Here is a 15,937-nt window from a genome sequence, read left to right as displayed (position 1 = left end):
TGGGGCGTCAATATGTGAATTTGGGGGGACACATTCAGCCTGCAACGTGCATGGATCTGAGGATCTGATGGAAGCAGCAGCACCGCCCCCACTTCCCCCCCTCCTGAGAAGCTGCTAAACATTCACGCGGCAGGCTGTCCCCAGGCACTTCCTGAAGACCCTTTGGGGCCACAAGTTACAAACTCTAATACTCACAGGGATGCAGGTCACAGGCGAGGGAAGCCGGTGGCTGGGGCTCCGAGGAGCTGGAGGAGGCGAAGCCAGAAGGGACCGCGATTCTGAGCCGGCAGACCACTTGCTTGCGGCCTTGAGAGGGCGCCAGCTCGGGCTGCGAGCTCTCTTTCTTCTCACGAGAAACCAGAAACCTGGAGTTGTTACGCTCCTGAATGTACTAGTTTGGTCACTTAAAATACAGTGTGGACTTAGCCTTTTTCCTTCCAGCGTGGCCCAGGCGCCCGAGCCACCACCACCAGGGAGCTCGCGAGACTTGTGGACTCGCGGCCCTGCCCCAGGCGGGAATCCGAGGTTTAACAAGCCCTCCACGTGGTTCCAGTGCCTTTAAGTGAGAAGATGCCCCCCCCCCCACCCCGCCCCATTGAACAACACAGACCAGGGAGCTGGAAGTTCCCTGTTGTGGCTCAGTGGGTTAAGGACCCAACACAGTGACCATGAGGATGTGGGTTCCATCCCTGGCCTTGCTCAGTGGGTTACAGATCTGGCCCCAGCCTGGAATTCCCATATGCTGCAGGTGCAGCCCTCAAATGGAAAAAAAAAAAAAAAAAACCAACAGGGAGTTGGATGTGTCCTCTGCTGCCCGCTTACAACCCCTAGGCAGCCCCACCTGTCAAGACCTAGGCCGGCCTCAAGTCCGCAGTTCCGAATTCAGAGGGTGCTCATCCTTGGATTGTATCAATTTATTCAAGTGGTAGAAAAACCCTCTTGGCAGTAGAGCCTGTAAACATGATTTCACCCCTCTTCCCTTCTAAGGATCTTCCCTTGACAGGAAACAGAATTCTAGTTGGCAAATTCAGTGATGAGGTCTGTAAAAAAAGGGTCCTGTGATGTGGCCGTTGCCCCTTCAATCCACCGGGTCCGAGGGGGCTGGCTGGACCCTGCACTTGGCCATGGCTCAGTCATGACAAGTTCCATTCACTGGCAGCCCCGTCCCAGGAGGCTGGAGGCTCTTTGGCAGTGGGGCAGGCCCTGGGGGATGGGCCTCCGAGCAGCAGACACAGGCAGGCGGGGAGGGAGGCAGTCTCTCCAGGAAGCGCTGGACTACTGGGGTGGCATGTGCCACGGCAGGCGTCCGGGTGAGGTGCTGAGGCACAGGTGCTGTCAGGAAACCACCCAGATGGTCAGGGCCTGGCACTTCCCCTGCAGAAGCCGGAGCTTGTGGAAACAAGCCCTCAAAACAGGCTGTGATGGGTAGCCGGAGGCTTCAGTCCTTGAAGGGATTACAGGTGTCACCTGGCTGCTCCTTCTCAACGGCCAGGAGCTCCCCATTCGTCTCCTGCAGCGGGTGGTAGGCGTAGGCCCCGACCAGATGCCGGCTCCGCTTTGCCCTTGACCCAAGGAACAAGGACACGTTCGCAGCCATGCTGATCAGCAGAAGGAAAACCAGGGCCAAGGTGAGGGCCAGCCAGGTGGTCCTGTGGGCAAGAGAGAAGCCCCGACTGGGGATGATGTTTGGTGACTCAGGCTGGGGTGTGCTGCAAGGGCCCAGGGTCCAGGACTGTGCAGGGACCGTCAGGAGCAAACGGGGCTGGGTGGGGGTAGGCACTCCACGCCTGTTTGGAGCAGCAGCAACAGTTCTCATGTGGGACAAAGGCCAGCACTGCCACATCTGATCTTTCAAGAGAAGCCGTGAAAAGATTTTTACGTGACTGTTACCGATTTTCAGATGTTGCTAGTAAATGATACTTTTAACTGCTCAGGCCAAATGCAATAGTTTGGGATCTCGTCTGCCCTGGGAAGCAGGGGTTTGTGTCTTGTGCTCCCAGGGATGCTGCCCACAGAGACCGGGCTCCCTCCAGGGTCCTCAAAGCAGACAGAGCAGGGAGGACCCACACCGCTCCTCTAGGCAGGGAGCTGGTGGGGGGGATGGATGGGGTCCTTCAATGATCTTTTTTCCTACACAGTCTTTGCCTGAAGCCCTCAGCCCCAAAGAGGACACAAACAGGAGTTCCCGCCGTGGTGCAAAGGGATGGGCAGCCTGTCTGGAGCACCAGGACACGGGTTCGATCCCTGGCCTGGCACAGTGGATTAAGGGTGGAGCATTGCCTGAGAACTCCATATGCTGCAGGGCAGGCGGGGGGGGGGGGGGAAGCAGACTGCCAGACCCCTCAGCCTGCCACAGCACCCCTCCTTTGCTCTAGTTCTACATGGTCTCATACCCAAGGAACCTCAGCTTGGGGTGTGGGGCTCCAGGGGGCCACCATCCCTGCTTTCTGCGTTTCTCAGCATGCTTCCAGGATTTTCCTCTGGGCTGCACTCAAGTTATGGGGTCAGGACCTACAGGAGGGACCCAGGATCTGCATCTGATGAGCTCCCAGGTGCTGCCTCCAAGACAAGGTCGAGGGGCTCTTCGTTCATGCCCATGCCCGTTCCCACCTGAGGGGGTGGGGCTGGCACCCAGGGCTGGGTTATGGGCGGTGAGAACCATGGGAAGTGGTTCTTCCTCCAAGAGTTTCTTTGGGCTCCCAGACCGACTACCTCAATTCTTGCACCCAGATACTTTTTCTTTTCAGGGTCACACCTGCAGCACAAGGAAGTTCCCAGGCTAGGGATCGAATCAGAGCTGCCGCTGCCAGCCTACACCACAGCCACAGAACACCAGATCTGAGCCATGTCCGTGACCTGTGCCACAGCTCATGGCCACATCAGATCCTTAACCCACTGAGCCATGATGGGAACTCTGCCCAACTCTCTATCTTACTGTCTTCGTCTTTTTAGAGCTGCACCCACGGCATATGGAGATTCCCAAGCCAGGATTCAAAATGGAGCTGTAGCTGCCAGCCTCTGCCACAGCCATGGCAATGTGGGATCCAAGCCCTGTCTGTGACCTACACCACAGCTCATGGTGACACCGGATCCTCAACCCACTGAGCAAGGCCAAGGATTGAACCTACATCCTCATGGATGCTAGTCAGATCCATTTCCTCTGAGCCATGACGGGAACTCCCCAACCCTTTAATACACCCCTTTGCACTAGAAAACAGAGATAAAACCTCCAAGATAAGGCCTGAGCACATGGGGGTGCCCAAGAATGAAGTGAATTCCTCAGGGCTTCACGCTTCTGCACTGGGAACAGAGAAAAGCAGCCCACAACCTGCTCCATCAGTTCCACTGGGTTGGTGGCTGGGGTCCTTCTCAGCATCTCCCTGGATGGTTCAGGTGGCTGCAAGCATTAGCTGGGACTCTTTGTTTTTTTTTTTTTTTTTTTTTTTTTTTTTTTTTTTTTTTTTTTTTTTTTTTTTTTTTTTGGTCTTTTTTGCTATTTCTTGGGCCGCTCCCGCGGCATATGGAGGTTCCCAGGCTAGGGGTTGAATCGGAGCTGTAGCCTCCGGCCCACGCCAGAGCCTCAGCAACGCAGGATCCGAGCCGCGTCTGCAACCTACACCACAGCTCACGGCAACGCCGGATCGTTAACCCACTGAGCAAGGGCAGGGACCGAACCCGCAACCTCATGGTTCCTAGTCGGATTCGTTAACCACTGCACCACGACGGGAACTCCAGCTGGGACTCTTTGTGTGCTTATGTGGGAGAAATGTCACATGGTGCCCAGCTGCCACCCCCCAGCCCCGCCCAGTCCCTGAGCAGAGATCACACCTCCTCTCTCCTGCCCCAGCTCCCACCAAAGCACCCACCTGGTGGAGACAGAGAGCTCTTCTGTCTTCAGGGTGGCCCCGGGAGGCGGGAGACACTGCTTCACTGCAAGATGCCAGGGAGAGGCTGAAGGTGGGGAGGGGAGGGGAGGGGTCTGCCCGCTGCTGCCCTGGAGGGCCCGGGAGCTGTACCTTGGGAGAGGAGGCTGTTCAGTGTGGGTGACCAGGTGAGGCTGCAGTTGCCTGTCTGCGGGTCACAGGGACACTGGTGCTCACACTTGCAAGGGCTCTGGCAGCCTGGCCCGTACCAGCCGAGGGGACACTCTGTGGGGAGAAGGCAGAAGGACATGGGTGAGGCCTTGGGGGCGGGGCTCTCTCTGCGAGGCCAGCATGGGCCCCGGTGTGTGCAGAGCTGGGCTGACACAGAAGCGCCCCAGGCGGGGCTCCCTCCCTGCTGATGCAAGGGCCATCCAGCTTACCCTGCACACACGTGTCTCCAGTGAAGCCAGGGGGACAGGCACAGGTCCCCTGTATGGGGTCACAGGTGGCTCCATTATGACACTGGCACTTCTTGGCACAGTCCTCCCCAAAGAAGCCGTTGGTGCAAGCTAGGATGGGGGAAGGGGGGCGGTCTTTGCAAAATCCAGTCTTGCGCCACCCCAGGCCTGGGCCAACAGGATGGCAAACACACCCAAGTGGCCCCACAGGTTCAGGCATTCTCCCTACAGCTTGTTCCAGAGAACTTGCTATGCGGCAGGCCCTGGGGCTGCGCCCTCGCCAACTTCCGGTCTGGCAGGACAGGCCGCCAGCGAGCCAGAAAGCAGGTATCAAAGGACAATGAGGACACAGGTGGGAGGGACCAGACCCAGGGTGGCGGCAACAGAGCACGGAGGGAGGGGGTGGGGCGGGGAGGCTTTCGAGGACACTGAGGCTGAGACTTGGAAAGCATGGTGATGCTGGAGCACCTGGGGCCTGGAGGACCAGCCAAGGAGTTCAGACTTCTCTCTTAGCGCCAAAGAAAGCCACTGCAGCATTTAAGCTGTGGATGGCTGTAGTGGACTGAACTGTGTCCCCCTGCGAAGACACACTCTCACCCCCAGAACCTGTAAGCTCATTTGGAAAAAGGGTCTTTGCAGACGTAAGTTAGGGATCTCGGGATGAGAACACCCTGCATTGAGGGTGGACCCCAAATCCAGTGGCCTGGGATCCGTGTAAGAAGGCGGAGAGGAAGCCTGGACACGGAAGAAAAAGCTGTGCTGGTGAAGCCAGAGGCAGGGACCAGGGTGATGCAGCCATAAGCCAAGGACTGCAGGAGCCACCAGGAGTGGGGAGAGGTAGAAGGGACCCTCCCCTAGAGCCTTCAGAGCAAGTCTGGCCCTGCTGACCCCTTGATTGCGGAGTTCTAGCCTCCAGAACTGGGAGAGAATGAAGTACTGCCGTTTTAAGATCCTGTTTGTGGAATCGGCTGCAGCAGCCCCAGGACACTAACTCGCTGATTCACGCATGAGACACAAATAACAGGCAAGAGGCAAGCGACCTGCAGCCCAAGAGGCAGGCTCGCCCGCTGCCAGGCTCCCCCTGTCCCGTGTGCCTGGGGGGTCAGGGAGGAGGCTGGCCCAGTGGCTTTTACCTTCACTGCAGTTGGACCCTGTCCATCCAGCTTCGCAGCGGCAGCCGGCTGCCAAGACAAGACCGAGAAGGCCAGGTGAGGGCCCGGGCAGGGCGGCGGCAGCGAGAGGGGGGCGCCCGGGCTGGAGCTGCCTCCCACAGAGCCCCACTCACTCTCCGTGCAGAGCCCGTGCTGGCTGCAGTTGGCGGGGCCACAGTCCAGCTCGTCGCAGGCAGCGCCCCGCCAGAAGCTCCCCACGCACTGGCAGTGCCCCTCCACACAGGTCCCATGGCCGCTGCAGTCAGGCGGCTGGCAGCGGGGCTCGTGCACGCACACCACAGTGGACACGCTGCGGGGACAGCGCCACATGTTGTCCTGGCTGCGGGAGACAGGAGAGTGAAGCAAGCCTGAGGTGCTGGCCCGCAGAAACCCCTCAAAGCGCCCGCTGCATCCCTGAGGGCTGCCTCTCCCTGCCTCTCTCCGCTGTGCCTTCTCCGGCCTCTTAGAAGGTCTTCCCATCCCCATGATCCCTTTCATCCCAGGGCCTTTGCACGTGCTGGGTGTTTTTTGTTGTTGTTTTTTTTTTTTTTTTTTTTTTTTTTTTTGCTTTTTAGGGCCGTACTCGTGGCATGTGGAGGTTCCCAGGCTAGGGGTCCAATCAGAGCTGTAGCTGCTGTCTGTGACAACCATAGCAATGCCAGATCTGAGCCACGTCTGTGATCTACACCACAGCTCAGGACAATGCCGGATCATTAACCCACTGACCGAGGCCAGGGATCAAACGTGCATCCTCATGGATACTAGTCAGCTTTTCCTCCGCTGCACCACAACGGGAACTCCCTGCGTGTGCTGTTCTGTACCCACTCCCACCCAGCAGCTGCCTCCTCATCCTCCAGATCTCAGCCATGCTTCACTATCCCCAGGTCTCTCCTGATCAATCACCCCCTTCCATCCGCCTGGGCGGAGCGGGCATGTATACTTCCTGGAAGGAGCGAGAAGCGGGGGTCTCGGTGCCCCCTGCTCTCTGCTGAATCCCCAGGGCCTGGCACATAGTAGGCACTCAATATTTGTGAATGAGATCGTCAGGGACAGGCCTGGCCTCGAACCTCAACAAGGGGGCTGTGGTAGGCTTACCAGTGATCAGACGGGTAACTGGCCAAGGTCCCGTTGAGCACGAAGGTGGCGGAGCCCCCTCCGTCCAGGTTGATGGCGTTAACCACGTCCTGTTTCAGCAGGAACTCTGCCATTTCCCACAGGTTGATGCTGCAGCACAAGAGCGGTGTCGCTGACCACAACATGGCCGTTTTCTGGTTGACAGTCTTACTTTCCATGGTGGGGGCGGTATCACACACCCACTGTGGCAGGCAAATTTCTGAATGGCCCCCTAAAGGTGTCCCCCTTTCAGTCCCTGAAGCTCTTGACTACAACCAGAGATCACTCTCATGACTGTGTTATGAAACGAGGCACAGCCATCCATAAATGGGGACACTGTCCTGGATTATCTGGGCGGACCCAATGGAATCAGAAGAGCCCTTAGAAGCTCAGGACGTTCTCAGGCTGGGGGCAAAAATGGAAGTGAGAGAGATGGGAAATACAAGGGGGTTAGATGGATTCAACACACTTCTGCAGCTTGAAGGAGGAACATTGGTGGCCTTAGGAGTGGAGAGGCTCTGCTGACAGCCAGCAAAGGCATAAAGCCCTCAGTCCTACAATCGCTGCATCCTGCCAACCTGAATGAGCCAGGAAGAGGAGTCTTTCCCAGAAGCTCCAGATGAGCACCCTGCCTGGCCAGCAGCTGGACTCTGGTCTGTGGGACTCCAGGAACAGAGAACCCAGGTGAGCCCTCCCAGACTGCCGACCTCTAGAGTGATGTATGATCTAATAAATTAGTGCAGCCTGGGCTAGTTTGTTACACAGCAACAGCAAACTAGCACACTCACTTTACAGAGGAGAAAAGAGCAGCTCAGAGAGAGCAAGGGACTTGTCTGTGGCCACAGACCTAGCCGCTGGTTGAGCTCGGACTGGAACTGAGTCACCTCCCTGCTACCATTGTGATACTTTGCTTTCACCCCAACCACAGCTCAGAGATGAGGCCCTAAGTTGGGGAGACTGAGTGCTAGTGTATGGAAGATGACGAATTCTTAGAAGTGGGACAGACCTAGGGACCCTCTACTGGTGGGAAGATCCCCAGGGGATGGCTGGGGGTCAGAAGAGCAGCTGCTGGTGGGGTGAAGTTCCTCAGAGCAGGACTCAGCCCTGGCCAAGAGACCCTGGCTCACAGCACTCACCCCCGCTGCTCTGTCTGCCCGTCCACATGGAAGAGCACCAGCTGCCCCTTCCGGTCGTGGCCCACAGCTGTCCGGGCCGATATCACGTTTATAAATTTGCTGAAGGAACCTGAGGGAGAGACAACCTAGCTGAGCACCCAGGCTTCAGGAGGCTTTCTGGGCTCTGCCCACTACTTCCTGCCAGTCCAACACCACTCTCCACCTCCAGTCTATGCAGCCAGCTCTCCCTGCCTCCCCTGCCCCATCCCAGTCATCTCTACAGAGTAGCCAAAGGGCTCTTCTTCAGTGTCGATCAAGAAACATCAGCCTCCAAATGACAACGCTCCAACAGTCTCCCATGTCCTTAAAAAAAATCCAAATGCCTTACCAAGGCCTGGCATGACCTCCCTGACCTGCTTCTTCTACCATATCTCCTGGGGGCACCCTAACCCCCTCAACACCTGCAGCCACCATCTGCTCCTTCTGACCAGACTGTGCCTCTCCTTGGCTCCTCCCATGGCTTGCTCCTTCTGACTTCAGTCACCTCCTCCATGTGCCTTCCATGATTGCAGGGTCTCAAAGAGTCCATTTCCTGAAGCTGCTGCTGTGGCCTAGCAGGTTAAAGATCTGGCGCTGTTCTGCAGTGGTGCCAGTTCAATCCCCCGCCCGGAGCAGGGGGTTAAGGATTGGGTGTTGCCATAGCCGTGTAGGTCACAGCTGCACCTGGGAACTTCCATATGCCGTGGCTGCAGCCAAAAAAATAAAATAGCCTTTTTCCACATCAGGGCCAATGGCATCCCTTCCCTATCCCAGCATTCCACATCCCAGTGGTTCTCAAACTGGAACATCAATCAGAATCACCTGGGAGGCTCCTTAGAGCACACACTCTTGGGTCTCACCCCCAGGGATTCTGATCCTGTAGTTCTGGGGTGCAGGGGAGAGAGGGAGGAGGAGGGCAGGTGCTGAAGTTGTGCATTTATAACAAGCTCCCGGGCAATGCTGATGCTGCTGGTCCATAAACAACTTAGCGACACTTCTCTATTCCCTTGCCCATGCGCCTTTCCTCCAACTTTATTTTTCTTTCTTAGCACTTAGCCCTTCTTTTCAGCATACTCTATATTTATTTTCCCCCTCATATGTTCCACGAGAGCACAGATCTTATCTGTCTTAATCCCCACTGATTCCCCAGGACCTAGAATAGCACTTGCTGAAAAACTACACCTCCCTGGCCAGTCCTGCTTCTCAAGCTGTTGCCAACTCCCCCGCCCTTCACCCACATCTCACTGCAAGCAATGCCCCCTTCCCCACCTGTCTCCTGTGTCTCGTCACACTCAGCCGCCTGACTCTCATTGATGTGGATACTTCCATTGCGAATCAGCCACACGACCCCACTCAGCAGCTGCACAAAGGGGTTCTCAGTGTCCAGAACCTCCTCTTCAGACAGGTACCTGGACACAGGGAAGGCAGGAGATGAGATTCATCCAACAGCAGTGGCAGCCCCACCCCTGGTCTGGCTACTCGATCCCTCCTCATGGCCCAGGAACCTGCCAGGAACTGGAAGCAGCCTTTACAAATAATCTACACATCCCAGTCAACACTTCATTTAACAGAAACAACCATTCCCAACAGGTCTCAAGTCCACCTATGGTGGCCCTCAATCTCTCAGGCTGTCACTCCAACCAAACTACCACTTGATGCCTGAAACAGCCTCTTAATTGGTCTCCTTGCTTCTACTATGACCTCATGTCCAGTCAGAGTAAGCTTTTAAGGAGGAGTTCCCGTCGTGGTGCAGTGGTTAACGAATCCGACTAGGAACCATGAGATTGTGGGTTTGATCCCTGCCCTTGCTCAGTGGGTTAAGGATCCGGTGCTGCCATGAGCGTGATGAAGGTTGCAGACGTGGCTTGGATCCTGTGTTGCTGTGGCTCTGGCGCAGGCTGGCGGCTACAGCTTTGAGTAGACCCCTAGCCTGGAAACCTCCATATGCCGCAGGAGTGGCCCTAGAAAAGGCAAAAAAAAAAAAAAAAAAAAAAAAAAAAGTAAGAGTAAGCTTTTAAATAACCAGAGTCAGGAGTTCTCTTGTGCAGCAGGTTAAGGATCTGCCGTTGTCACTGCAGTGAAGCAGCTTCGATCTCTGGCCCGGGAACTTCCACCTGCCACAGCTGTGGCCAAAAATTAAAATAAATAACCAAAAGTCAGTTCTGTCCTCCTCTGATACTTTGCTCCTTCCTTCAGTCCCTCATACATACCAAACCCTTCTCTGCACCTCTCGCCTTTTCCTTCTGAGGCAATGCTCTTCCTCCAATTCTGACACTGGCTGACTTGTGATTAATCTTCAGATCTCAACTCAAAGGTTACCTTCTCAGATAAGCCAATCCTGATCACCTTCCCTAAATGTAACACTCTATTAACAATCAGTTCAACCTGTTCATGGCTTCACTGCACATATACAATTTGATTGATTGATTTTCCTGCCTTTTGTTTATTTTCTCTAGTCACGGGAGAGGTCCGTGAAGGCAAGGACCGTGTGCTTGTTCACAGCTACATCTCGGGGTACAGCACCGCTCGACACAAAGCAAGCGCTCCAAAATACGGGAACATGAATAAACTCTGTAAGGAAGGTATTACTGTTTCCATTCTGCAGATGAGGAAAACGGAAGCTGAGCTTGGTAAGGAGACCTGAACACGGACACAAGGCTACACTCCAAATCTCAGGCCCTCGGCCAGTGACAGTCCTGGGGCTCCCCGCCTCCTCACCCAGTGACGAGGGTCCCGTCGCGGCGGATCCCGAACTGCGCGTTCTGCAGCCCCTCGGCGTTCCCCACCAGCCGCCCGTCGCTCACAACGTTCCCCAGGCACTCGCCAGTGTCCATGCGGAAGAAGCCGCCGTTCTGAGCAACGCTGCAGCCGGCCTCCCGCGCAGTCTCTTCCACCGTCACGCGGCGCCTCGACGCGCAGCCGCCGGGTCCGCCAGGCTCCAGTACCGAGAAGGTGCGCAGGGGCTCGGCGGCCCGTGTCAGGTGGCCCGCAACTGCGCGGCCTGAAAAGTGTGAGACGAAAGTGCGCACTGAGGGGCCGCGGGCGCTGGGGGTCGCGGAGGATGGCAGCCAGCTCTCATGCTCTCGGCGGCCGGCGCGCACCCTTGTGCAGTCCCGGGAGAAGCGCGTGCGCGCACGGGGGTAAGGCAGCAGCAAGTCGTCGTCGCGGGAGGCCCTGCGAAGATAGGGCAGGCATGAGTTCCGAGGACTATGCCCCAGGCAAGGAGACTCCTGAACCAGACTTGCCCCCAAGAGTGGTACTCACCCTAAGCCGAGGTAGCCGGACGCCTCACCGAGGAAATGGCACAGCGCAATGAGGAAGAGAAGGCAGCGGCCTATGGAGGCCGCCATGTTGGACTTGGTTGCTGGTCACGTGGGCTCGCCCCACGTGACTCGGGTCCTCTGGCGGCGGCTTTTAGCCTGAAGTGCTTCCTTTCGTCGTTTATCGCGCGATCTCGTCTTGTTTGTATTTTTGTATTTTGTTCTGACGGGATGGTGGCGGGAGTTTTTATTTATTTGTTTGTTTGTTTGTCTTTTGTCTTTTTAGGGCCGCACCCACGGCACATGGAGGTTCCCAGGTTAGGGGTCTACTCGGAGCTGCAGCCTGCAGCCTACACCAGAGTCACAGCAACGCCAGGCAGATCCAAGCCGCGTCTGCAACCTACACCAGAGCTCATGGCAACGCAGGATACCCAACCCACTGAGCGAGGCCAGGGATCGAACCTTCAACCTCATGGTTCCTAGTTCGGATTTGTTTCCGCTGCACCACAAGGGGAACTCCGTGTTGGTTTTTTTTTGTTTGTTTTTGGGGTTTTTTTTGGGGGGTGGAGTTTTTTATGTTGAGTGAATTTCACGTTTAAGGAAAGTTGAAAAAGTGCTATAAGGAACACCTGTATACGTTTTATTTATCTTTACCAATTGTTACCGTTTGTATAAAGTATACATTTACCATGTATATAAAGTATATTTTTACTGTATATATACAGTATTGTGTGTATATATAGTATTACTGTGTAAAGTATTTTACTGTATGTATATTCATGTACCTTTTTTCAGAATCATTTGCAACCAGCCTGCAGACATTACGGCCTTTCACCTGAGCACTTCATGTATCTTCTGCCAACAGATTTTCTTACATAACCACAGGTCAAGTAAAATGAGCACATTTCACACTGATAGAGTTCTATTAACTAATCCACAGCTCACATTCACATGTTGCCAGTTGTCTCTATAATGCCCTTTATGGCTGGTCCAGGGTTAGGTGGCCTTTTGATGCCACTGTAATGCACAGGCCACCCAGGACACAGTACAAGTCTAATTGTCCTTTGGTGCCAAGAGTACTCAGGGCCAGGCAGTTGTTGGTTAAGAACCCAACCAGCTGAAGCTCTGATTCAAACCCCTAGCCCTGTAATTTACATATGCCACAGGTGCTGCAGAAAGAGAGAGAGAGAAAAAAAAAAAAAGGAGTTCCCATCATGCTCAGTGGTTAGTGAATCCGACTAGGAACACTGAGGTTGTTGGTTTGATCCCTGGCCTAGCTCAGTAAGGATCTGGTGCTGCCGTGAGCTGTGATGTAGGTCGAAGACACGGCTCAGATCCCGTGTTGCTGTGGCTCTGGCGTAGGCTGGCGGCTACAGCTCCGATTAGACCCCTAGCCTGGGAACCTCCATGTGCCACGGGTGCGGCCCTAGAAAAGACAAAAGGACAAAAAAAGAAGAGCATGCCAGGCCAGCCCTTTTCTGTCCACAGTGCCTGAGCAGAGGCCCCTCTTTGAGCCACTGTCAGGACACTGGGTGGAATAGTGTCTCAGTGACTCCCCAGATGAACACCCTCCTAGAACCTCAGAATCTGATCTTACTTGAAAACAGGATCTTTGCAGATGCGATTAGTGAAGACGAGGTCATACTAGGGTAGGGTGAGCCCTGAATTCAATCCAGCTGGTGTCCTTAGGAGAAGAGAAGGAGACACACAGAGAGCAGAAGACCAGTTGAGGACAGAGGCAGAGACTGAGGGATGCAGCCACAAGCCAAGGACATCCACGATTGCTGGCAACCAGAAGCTCGAAGAGAGGCTCAGAACAGATTCTCCTCTCCAGGCTTCAGAGAGAGCAGAGCCCTCTGACACCTTCGTTTCAGAAATAATACTGTCAGACTTCAAGTGAGCCCCTGGGAGCATCCCTGTGAACTTGGGGGAACCACAGATAGTTCACTTTAGTGAACAACATTCAAAATGATTGCTCCCCTGTGAGTTAAATGATCTAGCCTAATGCAAATATGTTGATGTGGAGGGAATGCCTTTCTTTTTATTTTTTGGGGGGCCGCACCCACAGCATATGTAAGTCCCCAGGCGAGGAGTCAAATTGGAGCTGCAGCTGCTGGCCTACGCCACAGCCATAGCAATGGCAGATCAGAACTGCATCTGCTATCTACGCAGCAGCTCCCGGCAACGCCAGATCCTGTAACCCACTGAGCGAGGCCAGGGATCCAACCCAAATCCTCATGGAGATGAGTCAAGTTCTGAACCCTCTGAGCCACACCGGGAACTCTGGGGGATGTCTTTCTAATCTTTATATCCAGGCGACAGAAATCATCAGCAAACCAGCAAAGCCTGCCACCAACCTCCCTGCTCCTGATGGCCTCTGCTCTCAGTCAACTAGGAGTTGCAGGTGGCGGGCAGTCTTTGCTAACTTCTGGCTTCTCCCTACTTTGAGGTTTGTCACACCCTTGTCAAGTTGTTATATGCCTACTAGGGAAGAACAAATGTGACTCCATATCAGACCTTTCTTTTACTTTAACCTTTGTATTCTGTTGCTCTTGCTTCAAGTGGAGGATATTGCCTCTAGCCTGAAATATGCAGGAGGGCCCATTCTCAAGACTCTGACCTTTAAATGTGTAACACTTTTGCATTCACAGAGATAAAAAGTTGCAGAACAGAGAATAGCATTTGTCCTGTTGTAGGTTTATAGCAACATGGTGACCTGACATATGCAGACAGCTGCGAGAACAAAGGGTTATGACAAGAAGTTTCCACCAACCAACCACACCTCGTCCTCTTTTAGTGTAAAAGAAGCCTAAATTCTTTTTTTTTTTTAATTTTATTTTCCCACTGTACAGCAAGGGGGTCAGGTTATCCTTACATGTATACATTACAATTACAGTTTTTCCCCCACCATTTCTTCTGTTGCAACATGAGTATCTAGACATAGTTCTCAATGCTATTCAGCAGGATCTCCTTGTAAATCTATTCTAGGTTGTGTCTGATAAGCCCAAGCTCCTGATCCCTCCCACTCCCTCCCCCTCCCATCAGGCAACCACAAGTCTCTTCTCCAAGTCCATGATTTTCTCTTTTGAGGAGATGTTCATTTGTGCTGGATATTAGATTCCAGTTATAAGTGATATCATATGGTATTTGTCTTTGTCTTTCTGGCTCATTTCACTCAGGATGAGATTCTCTAGTTCCATCCATGTTGCTGCAAATGGCATGATGTCATCCTTTTTTATGGCTGAGTAGTATTCCATTGTGTATATATACCACATCTTCCGAATCCAATCCTCTGTCGATGGACATTTGGGTTGTTTCCATGTCCTGGCTATTGTGAATAGTGCTGCAATGAACATGCGGGTGCATGTGTCTCTTTTAAGTAGAGCTTTGTCCGAATAGATGCCCAAGAGTGGGATTGCAGGGTCATATGGAAGTTCTATGTATAGATTTCTAAGGTATCTCCAAACTGTTCTCCATAGTGGCTGTACCAGTTTACATTCCCACCAGCAGTGCAGGAGGGTTCCCTTTTCTCCACAGCCCCTCCAGCACTTGTTATTTGTGGATTTATTAATGAGGGCCATTCTGACTGGTGTGAGGTGGTATCTCATGGTAGTTTTGATTTGCATTTCTCTTATAATCAGCGATGTTGAGCATTTTTTCATGTGTTTGCTGGCCATCTGTATATCTTCTTTGGAGAAATGTCTATTCATGTCTTTTGCCCATTTTTCCATTGATTGATTGGTTTTTTTGCTGTTGAGTTGTATAAGTTGCTTATATATTCTAGAGATTAAGCCCTTGTCGGTTGCATCATTTGAAACTATTTTCTCCCATTCTGTAAGTTGTCTTTTTGTTTTCTTTTGGGTTTCCTTTGCTGTGCAAAAGCTTTTCAGTTTGATGAGGTCCCATGGGTTTATTTTTGCTCTAATTTCTATTGCTTTGGGAGACTGCCCTGAGAAAATATTCATGATGTTGATGTCAGAGAGTGTTTTGCCTATGTTTTCTTCTAGGAGTTTGATGGTGTCCTGTCGTATATTTAAGTCTTTCAGCCATTTGGAGTTTATTTTTGTGCATGGTGTGAGGGTGTGTTCTAGTTTCATTGCTTTGCATGCAGCTGTCCAGGTTTCCCAGCAATGCTTGCTGAATAGACTTTCCTTTTCCCATTTTATGTTCTTGCCTCCCTTGTCAAAGATTAATTGACCATAGGTGTCAGGGTTAATTTCCGGATTCTCTATTCTGTTCCATTGGTCTGTCTGTCTGTTTTGATACCAGTACCACACTGTTTTGATGACTGTGGCTTTGTAGTATTTCTTGAAGTCTGGGAGAGTTATGCCTCCTGCTTGGTTTTTGTTTCTCAGGATTGCTTTGGCGATTCTGGGTCTTTTGTTGTTCCATATAAATGTTTGGATTGTTTGTTCTAGTTCTGTGAAAAATGTCATGGGTAATTTGATAGGGATTGCATTGAATCTGTAGATTGCTTTGGGTAGGATGGCCATTTTCACAATATTGATTTTTCCAATCCAGGAACATGGAATATCTTTCCATTTCTTTACATCTTCTTTGATTTCTTTGATTAAGGTTTTATAGTTCTCAGCATATAGGTCCTTTACCTCTTTGGTCAGGTGTATTCCGAGGTATTTGATTTTGTGAGGTACAATTTTAAAAGGTATCGTATTTTTGTATTCCTTTTCTAATGTTTCATTGCTGGTATACAGAAATGCAACTGACTTCTGAATGTTAATCTTATATCCTGCCACTTTGCTGAATTTATTAATCAGTTCAAGGAGTTTTGGGGTTGTGTCCTTAGGGTTTTCTAGGTATAGAATCATGTCATCTGCATACAGTGACAGTTTGATCTCTTCTCTTCCTATATGGATGCCTTTGATTTCTTTTGTTTGTCTAATTGCTGTGGCTAGGACTTCCAAAACTATGTTGAAGAGC

General features: G+C 52.7%; 1 protein-coding gene across 7 annotated transcripts; it reads right to left on the bottom strand.

Moving 5' to 3' along the window:
- NAGPA (N-acetylglucosamine-1-phosphodiester alpha-N-acetylglucosaminidase) lies at positions 899–11,143 on the bottom strand. 7 transcript variants are annotated; one of them, NM_001244574.1, is made up of 11 exons: positions 11,004–11,113; positions 10,458–10,913; positions 9,009–9,148; positions 7,722–7,830; positions 6,568–6,696; positions 5,607–5,812; positions 5,455–5,502; positions 4,304–4,432; positions 4,017–4,148; positions 3,867–3,930; positions 899–1,649 (listed from the first exon to the last, which is right to left on the bottom strand). In NM_001244574.1, exons 1-11 carry the CDS (start codon positions 11,087–11,089, stop codon positions 1,439–1,441), a joined length of 1,710 nt encoding a protein of 569 aa, NP_001231503.1. In that variant the 5' UTR covers positions 11,090–11,113; the 3' UTR covers positions 899–1,438. The 7 variants fall into 7 exon arrangements, with proteins under 7 accessions (NP_001231503.1, XP_005662208.1, XP_020941316.1 ...); XM_005662151.3 differs by having other exon boundaries at positions 900–1,673; positions 11,004–11,143; XM_013995664.2 differs by lacking the exon at positions 899–1,649 and adding an exon at positions 1,680–1,848 and having other exon boundaries at positions 11,004–11,143.

This window comes from Sus scrofa, chromosome 3 (genome assembly GCF_000003025.6).
Source record: "Sus scrofa isolate TJ Tabasco breed Duroc chromosome 3, Sscrofa11.1, whole genome shotgun sequence".
Taxonomy (NCBI): Eukaryota; Metazoa; Chordata; class Mammalia; order Artiodactyla; family Suidae; genus Sus; species Sus scrofa.
The sequence above is the reverse complement of the archived record's forward strand: the minus strand, read 5'-3'. Positions and strand labels throughout refer to the sequence as shown.